The sequence below is a fragment of the Episyrphus balteatus genome, chromosome 3, assembly GCF_945859705.1.
Source record: "Episyrphus balteatus chromosome 3, idEpiBalt1.1, whole genome shotgun sequence".
NCBI classification, from domain to species: Eukaryota; Metazoa; Arthropoda; class Insecta; order Diptera; family Syrphidae; genus Episyrphus; species Episyrphus balteatus.
Genome location: NC_079136.1, coordinates 38,289,965 through 38,313,187, shown reverse-complemented (window position 1 = coordinate 38,313,187; position 23,223 = coordinate 38,289,965). Strand labels below are relative to the sequence as shown.

The window sequence follows — 23,223 nt, the reverse complement described above, 5'->3', positions numbered from 1 at the left end:
TCTTCGTTTTTAATATACCTTAATAATTAATTTTCAAAATTTTGTAAACTATTAAAATTTGTTTAGCGGATACAACGCCAGAGTTAAATAATATATGTGCAGACAGGCTTTAGTATCAGCTTTCAAACTAGTAATTTGTTTTCGATTGGTACTAAGCCTAGATTGTTGATCGAGCAACCAGTTTAAAAAAAAAAAAAATTTTTTAGTATAATTTTTTAGATTTTTTTTATGAAAATTGATTTGGTAATTTTTTTTCTAGCTCCTTTTGTAGATGTCGTAAGGACATGGTTGATATGAATATTTTAAGCTGAAACAATAAGCTTTCAGATGGTATCAAATTTATTATACGTTGTTATATTAAAAAAAATGGATTTAATGGTGTTAGAAGAAAAATAGTTAAATTTTTTCCATTTTTTCATGAAAAATGATTGTTTTAATAAACTATTTTTGTACTTTTTACGCATTGTTGTTATATAAAAAAATGGATTTAATGGTGTTAGAAGAAAAATAGTTCAATTTTTTCCATTTTTTCATGAAAGATGATTGTTTTAATAAACTATTTTTATACTTTTTACGCATTGTAAAAATGTAAGAATAGCTTTATTCTTAAGAAGAAATATTAAACTTTTTACTGGTGCATTTTATTTGTAAGCTTTTTATACGATCAAAATAGATATACTAATGAGAAAAGAAAAAAAAAAATTTTTTTTTAGATTTTTCTTGTAAATTATGATTGGATTCAAAAAGTTATTCCGTTTTTCTACAAAACATACAAACATAAATATATGTAAGTTCTTAATCTTTAGCTTAAATACTTTATTATAAGAATAATTATCTTATAAATTTTTTTATAAGAAATTTGACAAATAAATAATTTTTGGATAAATTATTTTAACAAAAGCACACAACCTATTTTCTTATGTTGATCGGGTCAAAATTCCGACTTCAAAATTCTGGTTTTCAAAATTCTGCTAGAATTTTTTTGAATGTGTAATTTTTTTGTATTGTGTAATAAAAAATATTCTTTTTTGAATATAAATTTTTATTTGATTAATTAAAAAAAATTTCAATTATTTTTTTTTTTTTCGGAAACATTTATCATTCAAGACCCTTTCTCAATACATATTATTTTTAAATTTATTGATTAATAAAAAAAAAGAATATTACAAAAATTTACATAGTACTCGTAAGTAAATAATCTCAAATAATCAGCAAATTTTGCAAGATGATGATTTTACAAAATACTGCAAAAAATTAAAAAAGTGTTTGGAAAATGTTAAAAAAACGCGCTTCTTTTTAATATTTTCCAGACCCTTTTTTAATTTTTTGCAGAATTTTGTAAAACAGAATTATGAAAAGCAGAATTTTGACAAAACAATTTTGACCCCGGAAGAATTTTGACCCCAACCCTTTCTTATGACGTTGTCATGTTAAATTATCGTCCGTAAATCGACTTTACAGACAACCACTTTTTTATTAGAAACCTTAAAATAAATAAGGAAAACTCAAATTTATAAAAATTTTAGATTTTATCAAAAATAAAATTAAGAAAAACAAACCTTCTACTTGTTTGTTTGTTTGTTGGTTAATTTCCAATGAACCTAAAACACACGTTTAGCTTGTTTAAACATACTCCATGCAAAACAGCTGTATACAAACATGACGTAATAATAAAAACAAATTATGATATTAATAAAAAAAAAAAAAAACATTTAGTTTGTTCGCGAAAAATTTAAATTTTTTATAAAAAACAAAAAAACATCATAAATATTATTCGAGAATATGAGATACACTTAGCTAAACAAATATTAAATATACAATAAAATTATTACTATTTATATTTTTAAACCTACACACAGCTAAGATTGAGAAGACTCTTGCTAGCTTTTTATTGTGTCGTTTATCCAATCGAGGTATGCCGAGACATTTGTGTACACAGCCGGATGATCCGCCATGCCACATCTCGTGAAGCCGTAACTAACAACTCCGTAAGCTACCCAACGCAAACGCTTTCGGTTGAAAGACATTAGTGGGCCGCCACTGTCCCCAGAGCAGGTGTCTTTGGCGAATTCTCCGCCAGCACACAATTGATTACGACCAACTTGGACTCCGAAAGGTTTAAGGAGCTTAACGCAATCTGCTTTGGAAACAAGCGGAACACGAAGTTTCAACTTGATCGGACTCTGAATGTTCGGGTAGTATTTATCAACTGGAAAGATAAATTTTTTAAATAAAAAGGAGCATGTTGCGAAAAGTTTTGAATTTATACACAAATCTGTCTGGCCCCAACCGGAAACTGAAAACATATGACCTGGCTTAAAGCTGTTTCCATCATCGGCATTGGATAAGGGTAAGCATATGGGCATGATGAAGTGGGTGAATGGCACAATGCTTTTCAGTCGGATGATTGCAATGTCGTCGTATTTATTCACCGAGTATTCATCGTATGCAGGATGAACAAATATCCGCTCTATAGCCATGTCGAGAGCTGCATCATTGCAGTTGAGGTAATTTGGTTCTTCAATGCAGTCTGGTTCAGTCTTAACGTTGAATTCGCCCAAGCGAATGTGTTTTCTGAAAATAAAAGAAAATAGTTGTTTGTTAGTTCTTGAAACACAATTATTGAATTTTTAACAGCTTATCGAACTGATTACAAAACGTTGTGTACAAATTTCATTACCTACACCAAAAAAAAAACAAAAATAAAGAATTTAGGGACCAAAAACGTTTTTTTGAAACTTCGGCCATTCCAAAAATCCTAATTTTCAATTTTTAACCAATCTTCAGCTGATTTAGAAAAATTTTCAAAAGCGGTACAGAATAAAATGTACGACTGATGGGGTTGCACGTACTTGCTCTTATGGTAAAAGTTACTTTTATGTTAAAAATTTAAAATTTGATACTTTCAAGGAATTTCATAAGTAGTACAAAAAAAAAAATTAAATCGTTTTTTATAATAATTATAGTAAATTATTATTAATAACGAAGAAAATAATAACAAAAATAATAAAAAATTATTAAAATTATTTTTATTTTAAATTATTATTAATTAATCACAGTTTTAAATGATCTTTTACAAAAAAAAAAAACAAGTATGCCATTTTATTTCTTTTATCAAAAGGAATTTAAAAAAAAAAAAAATTCGAAATTAGTTAGAGCCGTTTTTTAAAAAAATAATTTTTTATGTATTAAAATATTCTAACATTTTTCAAACAAAAATTGGTCAGCCATTTTGTAGAAATAATAAATTTACATATAAAACTGAAATTTCAAAACTTTTTACCAACCGGTTTTCAAAAAGTTGATTTTTCAAAAAAAAAAAAAAAAAAAAAATTGAAATATTTTTTTAAAATTCAAAAATGTGGTTTTTGAAAATTTTCTAAAATTTTAATATTGCCTTTACTAATAAAGTGACACAAAGGCAAATATAGTTTGTTATTAAAACATGAAAAATTGCATGATTAATTTTTATTATACTCTAAGCAATACCTATTATTAATTAATTTAAACCAAAATATATGGCATGTTTAACAGTCATTTTTAGTTTAGTTCGGTTGAACTTTGTACAACACGAGTTCAGCTCTGAACCTGATTTATTTTGTTTTCTTAGTATGGTTTAAATTCATTTAATTAAATAAATTGAAGGGTGAACTTTATCGCTCTCATGTGTTTGCCAGAATATTTCAGAAGCAAGTATTGGAATTTTAAATTTTTTTTGAGAAATAGAAGCTTTCAAAAATGGATCATAAGAACGCATATAAAATTTTTGGTAGGTGATTTCTGATTTTTTTTTTTTTTTTAATACTTGGTTGAAAATTGGTTGTCTATGTTCTTCTAGGTGTAATTTTGATTGACAATAAAAACAGGCTCTCACAGCACCTAAAGAGTTAAGACTTTTCAAATGTTTAAATCAATGTTTTTTAAGTCATTATATCATATATTTATACATATAAACTTAAATTTTGTTAACATGTAAAAAATGATAAGAATTTATTTCAATCATTATATGCCTATTTTTTTTTGTCAAACTATTGGATGAATGATGCTAGAACAAACTGTTAAGCACACGTCAATAACAATATTTAAAGGGTATAAAGGCTTGGGTATTAGTTTGAAAGTTTTTATTCGATATTTCCCATCACTAATGTGTATGTATGCAGCAGGGAAAAAAATACATTCCTTAATTTTTTTTTTTCAAAAATTTATTGTTTAATTTCTTATAGTTTGAGCTTTTATTTAGTGTGTGCCTTTTTTTTTTGTTTCTACTAACCGATTTTTAAGTGGCTGTTCTATTTTGGTTATTAAAAAATTGAACTTACAAGCATGTGTGTATCTATTTGCTTTTATGTTTTGTATATTAATTACTTAACGACTGTCTTTTTGGTCCAAAGCCGAAAAGCGAAAAATAAATTTATTTTTCATAAAATGAACGAAATTGTTTTTCAACGAAAAAAAAAAGAACAATGAAAAACAGTTGCAAAAAAAGTATGCCACCTTTATTATTCTAATAATATGCAGGTTAAGAAACAAAATACTCAAAACTATATAATTTCAGATATTCAGTTTTCAGAAAACTGATTTGTAAAAGAAATTTCAATTTTATTTTGATTCATAAAATTTGATTTCTAAAAACTCGTTTTTGAATACTTTTAATTTCTAAGATTTTGAATACAAAAAACTGCATAAAATAAAAATAAAATGCTCGACTGGGAAGCACGTGTTTGCTCTTATAGCAAAAAATGCTTAGAATTCTTTTCGTAGAAAAATAATTTTTATAGATTTTATCATTAAAAATAATTAAAAGAAATGTTAAAAAAATACAAAACGTTGTCTTTTTTTATAATAACGAAAACACTTATTTGAATGGTTTTAACCTTTAAATAAAGTATGTCATTTAATTTATCATATGAAAAAAAAAAATTATAAAAAAAAAACAATTTTTGTGTATAAAAGTTCTGAGGCAATTATTATTAATCTTCATACTTGAAAATAGAAAATTAATCCGTAGTAATATTGATTTTTCAAAAACAAAATTATTTCAATTAAAAATTTCCTTTCAAAATTCTGCTTTTCATAATAAATTCATTCAAAATTCTATCGGGGCCAAAATTCTTTTGTTAAAATTTTGCTTTCAAAATTCTGTTTTTCAAAATATTGCTTTTCATAATAATTCATTTTCCAATCCCTTTTATTTTTTTTTACAACCCAACAACATTGTTTCTAATTAGCTTAACAGTAGGGTAAAACTTTACAATACGCCCCACTTTTTTTGAATCTCCAATAAAACAAAAAAAAAAATAAAGGAAATTAATAGTTTTTTTGGTAAATATAAAAAGTATATAGTCTTTTTTCTTACTTTTTGCATATTCATATGTACTAAAATATGTTAGCATGTATTATATATAAGTCGTTTAAAAAGAGTTCAAGTGGGGCGTTTTGTAACTCATTTGCTGGGTAAAACGCCCCACACCAGTGACAAAACGCCCCTAAAGAAAAAGTAGGTACAAATGTATTAAAGTAGAAAAATTAAATTATTTGATTTTGGAATATAGAATTTTGCGATATTTTGCGGTCGCAAATGTTGCAATCTGGTATGTATACATATATATAAAACATATACAAAACTCGTGCAACGCAATATGGCAAGATATGCGCTGAAAACTAAACTTCTTTCAAAACGGTCCTGTAATAATTTTCCTTTTTGACCATAATGGCCGCAGTGTCGTCCTTTTGTAATTTAATGCAATTCAATTCAAAATTTAATGCATATAGCAAATAAAAAAAAAGTTGATAAGTATTTTACTTCATAGTTTACTGGGGCGTATTACACTCACTGTACTGGGGCGTTTTGTAAATTTCGAAGTGCAATACGCGCATGCAAAAATATAGCAACCCAAACTGATTTCAAGGAATTACCAAAAAAGAACTAAGAAGCCCATTTTTTGAACTTTCTAAATATATATATCAATTGATGATATGGTCTTTATACTTTCTGAAAAAAATGAAATTTGAAAGCAATATGCTTTGGTGCCAAATTTTTGTTTTGCAGTTTTTTTCTTTTCAGGGCACACAGAATACTACAACTCAATAACACAATTGACGAGCAACTTAAATTAGTTTGAACAGTTTTCGTTTTGTTTGCTTAACAACGGCGTTTTGTAAACTGGGGCGTATTGTATAGTTTTACCCTATATATATGCGGGTAGTAAGAAAGTCAGTCTTCTAGGCAGTTAGAAAAGTATCAAACTTAAATTACATCAGTAAGGTGTATTTTTGTTTAGTAAACGCATATGCTTTGAAAAAAAAAAAACAGAATTAGCAGAATTTTTTTCTTCAAAAAAATGCTGGCAGAATTTTGAAAGACAGAATAAAAAAAGCAGAATTTCGAAAAACACAATTTTCTTAATAAAGCAGAATTTTGAAGTCAGAATTTTGACCCGATCCTATCCCATTTTTAAATAATTAAACGCTTTAGTAAAAAAAATTTCGCTTGAAATCGGCAAATTCAGTTGCAAGAAAGTCAGAAATAAAAAAAAAAAAAAAACGATTCTATGTCAGTTACTGTTAGTAAAAGTTCAAAATATATGTTTTATAAGATAATGATCGATTTTTGAGAACAACCGATGAGGGTAAAATCTCATTTTCATTTGCAAATAACAGATGAGGGTAGATATTGATTATAAACAAATAAAATACTTTGTTTAATTCTTCAAATTAAGTTTGTAAAATTAAATAAGCTACAATTGTAAATATTTTTAAAATATTAAAAAAAAAAAAACATTTTTGCACATGACCTGCTTTAAGACAAAGTATTTGTTCTTGTTGATTCTCACGAAACGGTGTGACCAAATTGAATTTATAAACATAATTTTCTTGGGCCGTATGGATTGAAATCGTGTTAATTTTTACATTCCAATTTTGACAAAACATATATTTCAGCCGCAAAAATTCTATGACTGATAGCTTAGTCCGTCCATTTATTAGAATGAAAATGTATAAAAGAACGCACTCTACAACGATTATAAGGATCGGCTGAAAGAAAAGTGTATTGTCCTACAAATTCTTCAACAAACTAAAGTTTTTATTACTTAGCGAACTATTAAGTGTCGAGTTTATGCAGACAAGCAGCCCAATCCAATTCAACTATCAGCCAATAAAAGTTTGTAGTGTGTAAAGACTCCAAAAACGTAAATAATTGCATATATAAATGCTTAGAAAGTGCTAGCAACGCGGGGTTACAACAAGTGTTGAAGAGTATTTTGAGTGCGAACATGCACAGCCCTAAGATTTTTGCAGACAAAATTTTCAAGTTAAAAAACATCTGTAGAGCCAATTTTTAAGAAAATTACTTGGGGATTATTATAACAGCTGATTCATATATCTTGAGATGCAATATTATCTTAGATCAGCTGAAATTTATTCGCCATCAAATGACAGTTCCCATTTGTCATTTAATGGATTGATGAAATATTTACTGTTTTCAGTGGGCGTGTCTGTTTAACTTTTAATTGGTTTATAGGGTGTCTTAATTTTTTTTTCTAAATGTGGGTATAAATGCAGCAGACATTGCAGTAAAAGGCTTATTATCATTCAGTTAAGATTACAAATGAGACTGAAACACAAAAAAAAAAAAAAAAAACACAAAATCAGACAAAAAGTCAATGATTTTAATAATTCTTGAACTTCAGTTTCAATTTTCAAAACACATGCTTCCGTTGGAAGCCAAACAAATTTCTTTCGATTAATCGCAAACACACGTTGAACATTAAATCCACAAATACACACCACGCGCGTGTTGAATTTCTTAAGAAATAAAAACAAACAAACAACAACAGAAAAATAAAAAAAAAAAAAAACTGAAACTGATGCAAGAATTAAAATCGATTTGCGTCACAATAACAAAAGCAGCGAGCCGCCGCCGCCGCCAATACCCTCATAACCCGCCGCCACCCCTCAGTCAAGGCCAAACAGCTGTTTCCCAATGAACACAAAAAACAACATTCAACATGTAATAATATTAAGAATAAACAAAATGACAAAGCAAAACTATTTTGTTTGTTTATAAACTTTTATGTGTTAACAACATTTCCTTCTATAAAAACCAACAACAACAATATCAACAAAAAAACTTATGTAACTTTCACTTACAATCCATTTTTTTCGCGCACTCCGCTACCCTTGACACAATGGGCAGCTGTCAAGATGTGTTGATTGTCTATCAACGCTCCACTGCATCCATAATCGTCTACTTGAAACAGATTAAATTTTATAGAGGTTAATCCGAGAAACACTTAAAAAATATGCCACATCTCTGAATTATTACTTGTGTTGTAGACAAGCAACGCCAGCCAAGGGTACTCATCCAATTCGGCAATTTCGCCACCATAAATCCTATTGGTCACCTGCTTGCCGCAATCGCTAAATAAACCGTTAAAATTCTCCGAATTCTCGACTTTCTGAATACGTCTTTTCAACTTTTTGATCTTATTTCGCGACTTATTGAGTTTCGAGGAAAAAATTTGATTGGTACTACTTTTTGGCACTTCTAACGCCGGATGGGCATATGCGCGTCCATTTAAAGGACAACACACAATAACTGGCGCTGTCGTCGTTGATCTCTTCCACGACTCTGAAGAAGACGACGACGACAACGACCCACTTTCACTTTCACATTGCACTTTTTCCAGGAAACGCAACAATTCCGGTTGCGACACTTCATCATCATTATCGACAGCGTAACTCGTTTCATTGTTCACTTTCAAAAACGCCTCGCAGTCTGCGGCGTCGCGGCATTGCCCACGCACACTCTCATTTGGAATATCACAGGACACCAAATCGGTACGGGCATTGTCGTTTGTAACGATGCTAGCGACGTCTGCCAGCGACAAACTACCAACCGCAACTAAAGCCAGCCATTGCAGGGTCAATTGAGCTTTGATCATTGTTTAACGGTAAGTATGGGTTTTTTTTTGTTTGAACAATGTCAAGCCTTTTTGAAAACCTCAATTTTATGAGTGGAAACCGACTTCGACTATAAAGACTTTAAAAGACGACCCCGCTTACTCCGTATCGTTGCTGGTGTATGACATCGGCTCGAGACCGATCGTTTAACACAGACTTTGAGACTAGCGCTCGTACGTGCTTGAGGCAGTGACAATGGCTGAAGTTTGCTAGCAGCTAGCGTGCTATACAGCCACCAATAATAAATAATAATTATTATTATTAAAATTCGTGATCAGCTGTTCGGCAAACGTTCGCGTTGAGATAGCAATCGAATCAAAAAAAGCTTCGCTCTTTGCTAATGTTTGCATTTATATATTCAGACTTCATCGGAGTAGTTAAAGGCGTTATGTCAGAAGCTTTTTTTTTTTTGGTCGAGACTATAACAACCACGAATCGGCGGCGACCAAACGACGACCAGCAACGAAACGGCTGGTTGCATGACGTTTTGCAATAACAAACGAAATGATCAACCTATTAACAAAGACAACGATAAATACAGCCAAAACCAAAGAAGACGCACAGAGACGTTCAAAAACTGGTATATTAGATAATCAAGCTTGAGTTAACGGCTGAGCGACAGTGGAACACAAAATTGGTGGGCCTTTGTTTTGGTTTCACTTTCAATTGGAATGGAAAGTGTTTCGCTAAGTTTGTTGTATGCTTTTAGGAGAAATTGTTTATGAAAGTTAAAGATTGGAGTCAGTTTTTGTGTGTTTTCATTTTTCTAACAACTAATATTTTACAAACCAAAACGGAATTTGATCATATATTAGCAGCCGATTGCCCGATATTATGGTTTTTAAAGGAAAAATAGTTCGGTGTTTTAGTCACAAGTGGATTTTGTTATCCTATCTGTCAAAGTACTTGGATCTGTGCATCTGTGATAGATGATTTGTACTTTGTTTCCGAAATTTGTTTATAATTTCAGTGAACACATGGCAGCAAATGGAGAACAAACATCAACTAGTTTCATTATTAATTTGGCAGTACATTTCCCGACGAACAATAATTTTGGTTCTATAAAGCTTTACAGATGCAATTGTTGCTTCTGTAAAGCATTATAGAAGCAAAATTGTTAGTAGGGTTGTTTTTTCTGTTAATTTTTTAAATGGGTCACTGTGGTGTATGTGTAACTTTTTTCGAGTTATATTTCTTTTGTTTAAATATTCAAGTCAACTCTTAATTCAAAACTATACCAATAATAACATTTTTAAACAACTAAACGCTTAACTTCACCAACTTAAATGCACCACGAGACGTTATTGTTGTCATTGTGACAACTCGAAGAAATGTAATGAAGTGTCAGCTGTTTTGTTTTATAAATTTTTTATAGAACTTATTGTAGATCACAATCGTGTTTTCGTGATTACCTTTTGGTAAAAAAAAATATGCAAATATAATAATTAAATGGATTCTGATCTTATGTACATATGTACATTGTACATATTTCATACACATTTTTGTTTTACAGTGAAAATGAGTGATAGGACACGAGCGTCAAGTCGATCTGACAACTAGACGACAGCTATGAAGAAGATGCTGTTAGAGACTGTTAAACCAGTTTCCACTGTAAGCTTGGGAAAACATAAGACAATTTATAGTTGTCATAGTTTTTTTCAATTTGCTTAAAATTTTCTCAAAATATGAGCACATAAAATTAATATTTGAGGCGTTCAGAATATTAACACGCTGCACAGTGGGTCACCTCCCATACAAAGTGCGGTCAAAAATATAATGACCATTTTTTTTTTAATGAAACACCTGTATTATCATTTTATATGATTTATTATTGCAAAAAAATGCATCAAGTCAGTTTTTTAAAATTTTGGTTATTTTTAAGAAAAATAAAAAAAGGTAAAAAATTTTTTTTTTTGAAAATATAAAAAAAAAAATGGTTAATGCCGGAAATGGACCTGCCTGTCAGTCGAGCACTTTACCCTTACCCTCTAGTTCAGTCTTTTATAAAAATAATAGTGCCAAAAAGGAATTTTTTTAGTTTTACGTTGTAATTTTTTTTTCTCCGTGTATCGTCATTTAAACTCGTATTACTCGAAAAGGGGAAAAAAGGGGAAAAAACGGCGCTTTTATTTCGAAAGGTAGGACGGTATTCTTCATTTGAGAACTTAAATTGTAGAGGGCACTCGAAGGCAAACCAACTAAATCTCTAATTTAATGAAAATTGAGCTAAATAAAAATGGTTAAAATTGCTTCGCTAACGAGCCCCATTACAATTAGCCTTAATGTTATTTAACAATATAATTTATGTTTTTAGAAAGTATTAACCTTCTCGTTTAATATCCATAACAATTTAATACTGTTCACAATTTTTAACACCCACTATCACTATCGCAAGTTCACACCTTATAACTGCAGCGATTAAAAAACTGTACCTTTTTTTATATACCGACTTTGAATGGCTATTAAGAAATGAAAAAAAGGGTAACCGTCAAATTTTTTTTTTGGTTTTGGTTCGATGGGAGATTGTAGAACGTTGTTTAATCATTGGATTTTAAAAAATTGACATTTACTTTTTTTATTTTTGACCTATGGCGGGACCCACTGTGCGCTGTTCAGGAGTAAGAACTCTGTAAAGTGATTATACATAATTGACTTGAGTGTGCTGAAGTCAAAACTGCTTACAGATTTATTCCATCACGTCTAGTTTTTAAGCTCTACTCAAGTCTCAAAAACTAATTTTGAATTAAATACTTTTTGATGTTTGGTCTTAAATATATATTTTTCCGTATTATTTTGCATTTTTTTTTAACCAAATCAATAGTCGAAAACTGGATTTTACTTTAAATCTGCTTCAAAAACCATTTCTTACGTTAAGCACTAAGATTTTGAGATATCATAATTTTGTATTTTATGAAAATATACACGTGAAATTGAAATTTTATTTTTTCAAATTTCATCGAACAAAAGAACAAATTTAAACAATCTCCACAACAGGAAATTTTGTATACAAAAAAAGAAATGTTTTAAAATTTTTTATGAAATTCAAAAGAATATAATAATCTAAAAGTAAAAACAAAGTTGTAATAAGATTAATTTCTTAGTTTTCAATAAAATTGATTTAAAAAAAAACACGTTGAATTTTTTTTTTTAATTCAAAACATTATTTCTTTGAATTTAGGTTAAGAAAATGTTTTTGTGGACAATTCATAAATCATAAAATCGGTTATACAGCAGGTAACGTTAAATAACGTAAATAACAAATGTATATATATTTTTTTAATCAAAATCGTTAGATTCGTTTCCCATTAAGCCTTCTTCTGTGGGAAAACCAAAAAAAAATAGATATATTTTTCCTTTCATTTCAAATAGAGCAGTGCAAAACAGTTTAAATTTATCGCTTAAAAAATTTCTTTTAATTGCATTTGAAAAAAAACTAAATTCTAAATACTTACTAAAAATCTGAGATTCCACTTAAATTTTATAATCTTCGGTTTTTTCATATAACTAAACCAAATATCAATGCTTGTCAGGCAAGTATAATTGAAAACCATATACAAATAAAATTATATTTTCATTATTCCTCGATTTCAAATGGCTGACTAAATTGTGCTTTGTGCCATATTTGAATTGGACTTAAAGGTGGCTCCCTGGATCATATTGTTAACACTTTTTAAAAAAGCTTGAAAATATGTCTTCTTGAAAAAAAAAATAATATCAATTTTTTATTTATTTTTTTTTTTTGTTTAACCAACTCAGTATTTTAAATTTTGATTAATTATTCCACAATTGTGAAAAGATTTTTTCTATGGTCAGATTTGCGAAGAATCTTTATTGGCCATTAAATATTTCCAACATAAAAAAGTTACGTATACGTCACAGTGAGCTTTTTTTATTTCAAACTCTTAGAAAAGACAATCCAAAGAGATAAGCTCAAAATCTGTCAATCAGCCTTGTCCGAAAACTGAATATACCTAAGTTAAAAGTTGTTACCTTAGCCAGAGTCACTCTATAGTAGGAGCTAGTTGTTTTTTTTTTTTTTTCAAACATACAAAATAAAAAAAAAAACGAAAGCATACACTATTTACGATTTTATTCACAAAATAATAATTTACTCTAAACTTTCTACACACAAATGTACAACCAACCTTACATTTTTATGTAAGCTAAGCATAGATTAAAATTTAATTTTTCTCTTTTATAATTATATCATCTTAAAAACTAAATTAATCACACTTTGCTGAAAAAGTACTTAAATTTTTTTTTGGTACAAACTTAACTAAGCTCGTATCACACTTCTTATCCAATTATCATAACTTTCAACTCGTGTATGAACTGCTGGCCAGCCTTGAAATCCACACTTAACACCAAACGAAACAATACCTTCCAACACCCAAACACCTTGACGGAAACTCATCAATGGCCCACCAGAATCTCCATCACAACTATCTTCAGCATAAACACCACCCGCACAAACTTGGGCGTCAATGATTTGAATATTACGCTTTAGGAACTTTTGACGGCATTCACCTTGATCGGTCAATGGGACTTGAACTTTTTGTTTGATGGCACTTTTTCGAGCTATAAATAATAAAACAAAATTAAAAATTATTACAAATAAAATGTATTTTTTTTGCTAATTGAACTGACTATTTAGTGTCCTTCCCCAACCGGCAACAGTTAACAGAGTTCCACTGGGAAGTTGTTCATTAGGTAGAGTGAATGGCAGACAAATTGGTCTAATTTGGTCTGAGTAAATTACATTTCGATCCAATCTCACCAAACCTATGTCATTGTGACGATGTGGTTGGGCGTCACTGTATGATTCATGAGCTCTTGCTTCCTCAACACCATATCTTAAAGCTGGACCCGCACACGTACTACCTACACAATCAATTGTTCTCGTTGTGTCGTGCTCTCCAAGAATAACACTTACCCTGGAATAAGATTAAAGAAAACAAATTTTTACAAAGTATTTTAAGATATTTGGTAAATATTATAACAAAAATAGGTCCAAGACAATAGCCCTGAGGTATTTCAATAAAACTTCAGCACGTGAAGGTTTTCTAAATTCTGAAAAAGAATTTGTATGTTCTGCCTTGATCAAGTTCGAAGATATAACTCCAATCTTGTTAGAAGCCGGTATATACATATAATATATACTTTGGACCGATAGCTTTGTATAGCTTCAAGTTATACAAGCGTAAGAATATGGAATATGCATTAATTTTAATTTTAAATGCACAAAAATAAACAAATACCGGTTAGTAATTAAAACACAAGAGCTTATTTGTTATTATTGAAACCGTGTGTCTCTAAACATTAACTTTTCTAATCTTCAACTTGGTAAAGGTCATCCTCATCGTCATCGTGAAGTATTATTCACACGATTCAATAACAATGGCCAATGAACCTTCGGTGAAGTAAGCTGATAAATGACAACAAATATAGTAGCATAACCTGTCTATTAAGATGACTGGTGTATTTTTGGAATGAAAATCATATTAGTTTCAATATAATTGTTGTTAAACATTAAAAAAAAATATTCAACAATCAATGAACTTTTTGGTAGAACTCCACAGATCAAACAAATTCAAATGGAATAACTCCCAAAAGAATTTTTCTATAAATTTTTAATATACTTACAATGGTCCAACTTCTCGCTCGGTAGCCCCAGCCACACAGTGGGCAGCAGTTATAATGTATCTTTGGTTAATTAAGGATCCACCACAGTTCGTGCTTCTTTGACCATTTCCTAAAAACAAAAATTAAATTTGTGAAGTTTAAAAAAGTCATATTTTATTAAAATTTACTAAAAATAATAATCATAAGGCATCAAGGTCCAGTTTATGCACACTCCATTAAATTTAAAGTCTCCATTTAAAATGTGAAATTTTAAAATTTGTATGCGATTTGACAGGTTTTCAATTTTTAATGGGGACTTAAAATATAATGGAGAGTGAATTGGACCTCTTAGGTCCATATATACAGGTTTATCTTTATACTTCTTATTAATTTCCTTTTATTTACTATTTTCTATGCATACGGGCCAATTATTTTCAGAGGTAATTTAAATTAGAAAATTTATATGTAGTCTATTTAATAGACCGGAGGAGCTCCAGAGCAAAAATAGAACAAATTCGTTCAAGAGTTTTTATTGCTGAATGTGATTCTTTAGCATAAAAGAATACTCCAGTCAAAAATGCTACTAAATCTATTAGTGCATTTCTGAGAAAAAGGCAGCACTGTTCGGTTTTCAGTATTTTTGATTTAACTCGAAAACCAAGCCTTACTTTGAAATGGTTCGAAAACACTTTTTATAGAATATTAAATTTTCTATCAAGTTAAGATGGTTAAAAAATTATAAAAATTATTTTTGATTAAAATTCTAACCTAAAATCAATGAAAAAAAGTTAAAAAATTGAGGATTTAATTTTTTTTTACTAAATCAAGAGGCATTTCGTGTATGAATCTGGTACGTCCAAACTTTGTACTTATAATATAAAGTAGAGGTAAAATCCTTTGATAATCACGGTGTAACACTCAAAATATATATTCTAAAAAAAAATTATCAAAATAAAAAAAATATTAAAAAACAACGGCAACACTTACAGTAATAAATGATACCATTTCCGAAAGAAAAAATTGTACATTTGGTTCTAATTTTTAAATCAATATAATATAACCAATAGTTTTTGAAATACTCGATTTCAAAGTTAAAAATAGGTGAAAAAAAAATGTTTAAAACTCATTTTATACTTTTTTTGTCCAGACTGTGAATTTAAGTAAAAAAAATACTCACATAGAAAACTGCCTCAATTGATTCCTTAAAGAACAGTGAAAACTATATGTTTCTATGTCTTCTAGTTTTTGAGAAAATTGAAAAATTATTTTAGCAGATTTTTCTTTTTTCAAAATATTTTTTGTTTTTATTTGTTTTTATTTTCCATTTTTCTCAAAAACTAGAAGACATAGAAACATATAGTTTTCACTGTTCTTTAAGAAATCAACTGAGGCAGTTTTCTGTGTGAGTAATTTTTTTTACTTAAATTCACAGTCTGGACAAAAATAGTATAAAATGAGTTTAAAATATTTTTGTTTCACCTATTTTTCACTTTGAAATCGATTATTTCAAAAACTATTGGTTATATTATATTGATTTAAAAATTAGAATCAAATGTACAATTTTTCCTTTCGGAAATGGTATCATTTATTACTGTAAGTGTTGCCGTTGTTTTTTAATATTTTTTTTTTATTTTTATAATTTTTTTTTTAGAAAAATGCCCCTCCCACCTAAATGGGGGGAGATAGACCCCCCTCCTAAAGAAAAAAATGTTTGTATTGAGCTCCTTTACAAAAACCCATTATCAAATCCTGGCGCCCAAGTTATCCTACTACGTGCCGAAACAACATTTTTGTTCTATACCTAAAAGTTCGAATTTCTGTATCTGGGTTGAAATCGAAAAATTTTTTTTTTCTAAGCCAATTTTAAAGTGATTTTCATAAAAAATACCTCGATTGATTGAAAAATAGATATAGTTTCAGAATATATTTTTTAAATAGCATGTTGTTATGAAAACATATACTTTAAATTGATGCCGAAGTTGGGCAAATGACGAAAAAAATGGAATTTTTGAACTTTGACAGCTTATAAATTCTAAGTGGTTTAACCGAGTTACATGTTTTATACATTGTTGAAAAGGTATATTTATCTTCCATCAGAAACTGTAAACAAATTGAAAATGGGTAAAAAATTGTCGAAGCTAGAATTTTTTCAATGGGTGAAGGTCCAAAAAACCGTTTTTTGTCCGTAACTCTAGATTTTGGGGGTGTTAGGGAATTTTCAAATACTGTTTCGTAATCAGTGCGACTAGCTCTACAAAACCTGGTAGGTCTCCGCCCGCGTATATTTTGAAACCTCATTTTTGTAACACCGTGTAATATGCAATTTTTATTTTTGAAGTTATACTTCTTATGGGAGGGTGGGTATGAAAATTTACTTTTTGACAAGAATGTCAAAGGGATTATGACGCGATCACCCTGGGTAGCAGGGCTGTCGTTTCACCTTTAGAGTAGGAAGTACTTTAGTATTTAAAAATGCAGCACGCCACAGAACGGCAAACATAAAACACACAACACGTTGCAAGTTACATGTTTCATGTGGCAAGTTGCATGTGGCAAGTTGTATTTGGCAAGTTGCGTGTGGCAAGCTGCATGTGGCAAGTTGCGTGTGGCAAGTTGCATGTGGCAAGTTACATGTGGCAAGTAGCATGTGGCAAGTTGCATGTGGTAATTTCCATGTGGCAAGTTGCCAGGGTTGCAAAAACCTCACATTTTAGCTCAGCTCACAGCTCAGCTCAAATTTGAGCCAGGTACCATAGCTTAGCTCATTTGAGCTGAGCTGAAAGTGAGCTGAGCTGAAAGTGAGCGCCCCAACTTCCAACGCCTATGTCTCGGAATTTTGAAGAAAATGAAAAAAAAAATTTTTGATGCCAAAAGGTAGCGGGGACTCTAACCTACATTTGGGTATAACTCTCATCCCTGTAGGTCCACGCGTTCTCAAACCGGGAGAACTTAAAAGTAAAAAAAAAATAGGCACGATTCTGAAAAAATAGGCATGATGTCGCGGTTTAACATGGAAGACGATTTTTTAAAAATCTGACAATGTGCAAAGCGTAGGCCAGTGACACAAGCTATCATTTGGCATCACTCCCAAAAATTGATCTCAAGCGATTTAGCTTTCAGGAGCGTTCAAATATTCGGCGATTTTTCGAAAAAAAAATTTACCCCAACTTTCAAACGCGATTTTCTCGGAATTTTGAAAAAAAATCAAAAAACCGGATTATACCACTATCGGGTAGCTGAGAATATAAGCTTTTATATGGCACCACTCCCCTGTCTCTAGATCAAAGCGTTCCAACGCCTATATCACGGAATTTTAAAGAAAATGAAAATAAAATTTTTGTTGCCGAAAGGTAGCGGGGACTCTAACCTACATTTGAGTACAAATCCCATCCCTGTAGGTCCATGCGTTCTCAAACCGGGAGAACTTAAAAGTAAAAAAAAAATAGGCACGATTCTGAAAAAATAGGCATGATGTGGCGGTTTAACATGGAAGGCGATTTTTTTAAAATCTGACAATGTGCAAAGCGAAGGCCCGTGACACAAGCTATCATTTGGCATCACTCCCAAAAATTGCTCTCAAGCGGTTTAGCTTCCAGGAGCATTCAAAGATTCGGGGATTTTTCGAAAAAAAATTTTACCCCAACTTTCAAACGCGATTTTCTCAGAATTTTGAAAAAAATCGAAAAACCGGATTATACCACTATCGGGTAGCTGAGAATATAAGCTTTCATATGGCACCACTCTCCTGTCTCTAGATCAAAGCGTTCCAACGCCTATATAACGGAATTTTGAAGAAAATGAAAATAAAATTTTTGTTGCCGAAAGGTAGCGGGGACTCTAACCTACATTTGGGTACAAATCCCGTCACTGTAGGTCCATGCGTTCTCAAACCGGGAGAACTTAAAAGTAAAAAAAAAATAGGCACGATTCTGAAAAAATAGGCATGATGTGGCGGTTTAACATGGAAGGCGATTTTTAAAAATCTGAAAATGTGCAAAGCGTAGGCCCGTGACACAAGCTATCATTTGGCATCACTCCCAAAAATTGCTCTCAAGCGGTTTAGCTTTCAGGAGCGTTCAAATATTCGGGGATTTTTCAAAAAAAAAAATTTACCCCAGCTTTCAAACGCGATTTTCTCGGAATTTTAAAAAAAAGTCGAAAAACCGGATTGTACCGGAATTTTTTTTATGATAAAAAAAGAAATATTTTACTAAAAAAATAGAAATATGTTTACTATTAAAAAAACCAAGAGGAAAGATCACCCTGCAAGTTGCATATTGCTACTACTAGTGCTCAAGCACACACAATTCTCATAAAATTACCATATCGCATATTTTATACGCAATTCGTTTACTTTCGTTAAGCATATACCGTACGTTCTGAACCGCACAACATGAGTAAATTTCACAAAATAAATTGAAAACTACATGGACGCAAGGAGGATGAAAGAATTAATTTATTGTTCACTTGATCAAAATATAAAAAACGAAGTGTGGATTAATTAATTTAATAATAGAAATTAAAAATATCAAATGAAATTCATTTACATAATACTGAATGAGAAGTATAACTTCAGTCGCGTGTACATGTGTACACACACTCTTTTTTTGTCAAGAACGACAGAATTAGCACTTTTTCTATATTTTTGACTTTTTTAGTTCAAAGCAATTTTTTAAAATTCGATAAAATCGTAATAATTGGTTAGTTTTGGCCCCGGTTTGTTCACACTCGATTATCTTTTAATCAAGGATTTTTGTATGGAATAATCCTTGATTAAAAGATAATCGAGTGTCAACAAACCGGCCCTTAGACTTTTACTTCGAGGAATTGATTAAATATAAACTAAGTATGGCAAACAAAAAAATTTATTTGCATCCTTATGGCCTTGTGTACAATTTTGTGTATGTGTATTTTTTTTAAATACGGATCGAATGGGTCGAGCGATAGCCATTAGACTTGGTCTATCGCATAGAAAAACATTTATTGCGATTTTTTTTAACTATTTTGAATGACCGCAAATAACATTTCATGTCAAATCAACGACCAACGAAAAGTTTCTCTTGAAAAAAAAACGGGAAATAACCCAAATGAGTTTTATGCAAAATTGTTTGACAAAGTGTGAGTGCAATGTACTGATTTTTTTAAGATATTGTTATGATAGACACCAGTAGTTTAAAACCAAGTTTGCAGGTTTGAAAGACCGGTTCTGATAAATATTATGATTGAAACAAATAATAATAATTAAAGATAAAATAATAAACTTTGCGGAGATACAAAATTTATAGAAAGTTCATGAAAGATTAGTGATTTGAAAAAATCATTATAATATTTTTCACGAATAAACATAAACATAGACTTGAATACTTATAGTTTTATTCTTCCGAAAAATTATAAATCTTTTAGATGGTATATGTTTTTTTTGTAAACTTTTTTCGCAATGACATAAAACTTATCGTTCGTTAACCGACTTTATAGAAAACCAAACTTAAAAAAAAAATCAATTTCCAAAACGAATTTATAATTTTTTGTAATTTTGTTTATACATATGTGGGTTATTTTTTATTTTTAAAAATTTGTATTTAAAAAACTAGAAATTTAATAGCCTACTGATTTTGGAGATAAAAAGCATTTTATTTATTTTCAAATATCTCCTTCCTATATCCTTTTTGAGGTATTGGAATTTTTTTCTTTGGTTCAAATTGTTAACTAAACATGCCATTTAATTTCTCGTGTAATACCTAAAGAATTTTCAGAAATAAAAATTTGAAAATCGTTTCAAAAAAATCCTACAGTTTTCCAAAAATTTATTTATTTTGTTTTTTTTTTTGCAGGAAATTATTTTTTTGAAAAGTTAGAAATGCAAATGAATTTTTTTGCAGTGTAAAAATACATGTTAAATAATTTTTGGTGAAGAATCATTTCCTCAATAACAAAGTTTGAATTGATATTTTACGAGTCTTTAAATTAATTTTATAGTAGGTATTTTGAGAGAAAGATCTTTCTGGTATATCATATTTTTTTAATTTAAACTGCATTTTTATTATTAATGTACCTACTTTAACTCGCAATCGCCTCCTTTAAGACTAGGGACACACTCATGCAATTTGGTCGAGCGATTATTCAATCGCAAAAATTAATCACAACGACCAAATCGCATGTGTGTCCCTAGCCTAAGGCTAGGCAAATTGGATGACAACAATTTCAATGACTGTAAACACAATTTTCAAATTTTTAATCGCGGGAAGCATGTGTGTTCACAGCCATTGAAATCCTTGTGATCCATTTTTGCGACTGAATAATCGCGCGACCAAAATCGCATGTGTGCGCCTAGCCTAAAGCCTGCAAGAAATCTCAAATTCTAACTATTGAGTTATACACAAATTTGAAGAAAAAAAAATTGGCACATGATATTCAAGACTATTTCGATAGCGCTAAATATAGTATACCAAATTTTAAATGGTTCAAATTGTTATCTACAAATGATGATCTTGGCTTTGTATCAAGTGGTCAAATTAATCTTATGTCTCTGTTTTAACAAAGGTTGGGTTTTTCCCAACTGCGTATTAATCAAATTAATCCAAATAATACTTAAATAAAAAAATCAGCAAAAAAGTTTAGGTAATTAATATTTTTATTCTCATGTGTTATTTATTGAAACACAAAATCTTTCTATCATAATCTGGCAATAATTTTCACAATTTTATCAGCATAGAATATATGTCGCCGCCAAAATTCAGAATAATTAATTGTCCACACAAATCAATTTTTTTTTGTCATGCTTATTAAATTCTTGTATTAATAAAAATAAAATGCACGACTGGGGTCGCACGTACTTGCTCTTGCAGTTCAAAGCACTTTTATGTAAGTCTACTTGTAGATTTTAAAAGCTGGATCTAAATTTAAAAAAAAATTGATATTGGGGAAGAGCCGACATTTAGGGCAAAATTTTGTTAAATGAAAAAAATTTTTTTTTGTTATTTGACTTTTTTGAGAAAAAATAAAAATGCAGTTTTATTGCCACTGCTTTAAATATTACGTATACAAAGTTTAATCAAAATCGTTAGAGCCGTTTTCGATAAATTCGTAATATCGTATTTTTTTGTATGGGAGGTATACGTTCTAAACGAGATATAAAAAAAACAAAAAAAAAAAAAACAACTTGCAGAATTCCATAAAAATCATCTGTACCAAATTTGAAGAAAATCCATCCACCTGTTTAGGCTGTGGAAATGTGTACAGATGGACGCACAACCGCACAGACGCACGGACGGAATTGCGGGACCCACTTTATCGGAATTCTCCATCATCGTAATGTTGGTTTTGATTAAAACCTCAATTTTTTTTTTTTTTCGACACGAAACCAATACTTGCCCTATAGAGCAAGTAAAAAATGAAGGATAAATAAGATAAATAAACTTGTTTCATTTTACGTGAAATTAACACTTTTTTAAAACTTAATTTTTAGTTCTTTAAAATTTCAAAAAATTTCGAAAACAGAAAAAAGTGTAATAGTATGGATTAAGGACCTCATAATTTTTGTGACTTACTTAATGCCTATAGAAAAACTTGATACTCACTTCTTCTATACTCAAATATTGCCAACCAAGGAAACTCAGATAAATCCGTATCATCTCCGCCATAGATTTTATTTTGTAATGTTACTCCACCACAAGCCGGAGGTCCTGGCAGCTGCCCTCTGGGTGATTGGTTAAAACTTTGACCTCTGATTCGATTTATATTAGGTCTATTTTCTGTAGGGAATAAGACCGTAGATGGTGTTGGTTGTCTTACATAACCTGTTTCATCGGTACAACAAACATATGGTGGCTGTCCCAATCCTCCACGACATTGAGAACTCCGTAAAAACCTTCTATCAATATCTTGTAGAGGCTTACGTGCCGCCACACTTAAAAGTGATGAACATTGATAAATCGAAATGCAATTACCGCGGTTTTGGTTTGGATTCAAACATTGAGCTATAAAAAATATTGTCGAAGGTTGGTTTTATTGCAAAAGATACAACTTGAATATGTTTTTTTTTTTTTTTATTTTCACTTACACTGGGCACTTGTGAATTGGGGAATATAAATAAACCCCAAAATTGTAATAAAAATATATAAACTTGTTTTGAAATACATTTTTTTTAATACTTAAATTACAAGGACATACAAATTTACAAATCACTTAAAATTAATTTAAAAAAAAAAGTATCTACGACTTAGCCGGTGCAGTACGAAATATATCTTCTTTGGCGAAAGAAATACAAAAAATAGTGATCCGCTTCGGATCCAATCACATTAACAACTGAACTTCAACTTTATTAGCATCTTGGACTTGAACGACTTGTCGCCGTTTTAAACTTATGTTCTTCATTTTTATGTACAAGAGATACATTGATAAGTCTATCAGTTAGTCAGTTCAGCACCGCTTCCAGTTTAGAGCGATCATCAAAGTGGCGACAACAAAACAACAACAACAACAAAGTAGAATGGCGGCATTATCCGATTCATACAATAAATCTGGTTTTCCAAAAAAAAAAAAAAAAATAACAACTTTTTAATTATAAATTTTGTTGCTTTAAGTAAAGTAAGATTTGACTGTGTGTCTGTGTCACTTTTAGATCCGCACATCCATTATAGC

The 23,223-nt window shown here is 30.1% G+C and overlaps 1 protein-coding gene across 1 annotated transcript; it reads right to left on the bottom strand.

The window, feature by feature from the left end:
- Positions 1 to 1,771: 1,771 nt before the first annotated feature.
- LOC129914937 (uncharacterized) lies at positions 1,772 to 22,904 on the bottom strand. Its single transcript, XM_055994389.1, has 10 exons — positions 22,643 to 22,904; positions 22,161 to 22,559; positions 14,605 to 14,713; positions 13,609 to 13,895; positions 13,239 to 13,539; positions 9,064 to 9,185; positions 8,324 to 8,947; positions 8,149 to 8,248; positions 2,270 to 2,574; positions 1,772 to 2,209 (listed from the first exon to the last, which is right to left on the bottom strand). The coding sequence occupies exons 1-10, from the start codon at positions 22,719 to 22,721 to the stop codon at positions 1,881 to 1,883; spliced, it is 2,655 nt and encodes an 884-aa protein (XP_055850364.1). The 5' UTR covers positions 22,722 to 22,904; the 3' UTR covers positions 1,772 to 1,880.
- Between the last annotated feature and the right edge of the window lie 319 nt (positions 22,905 to 23,223).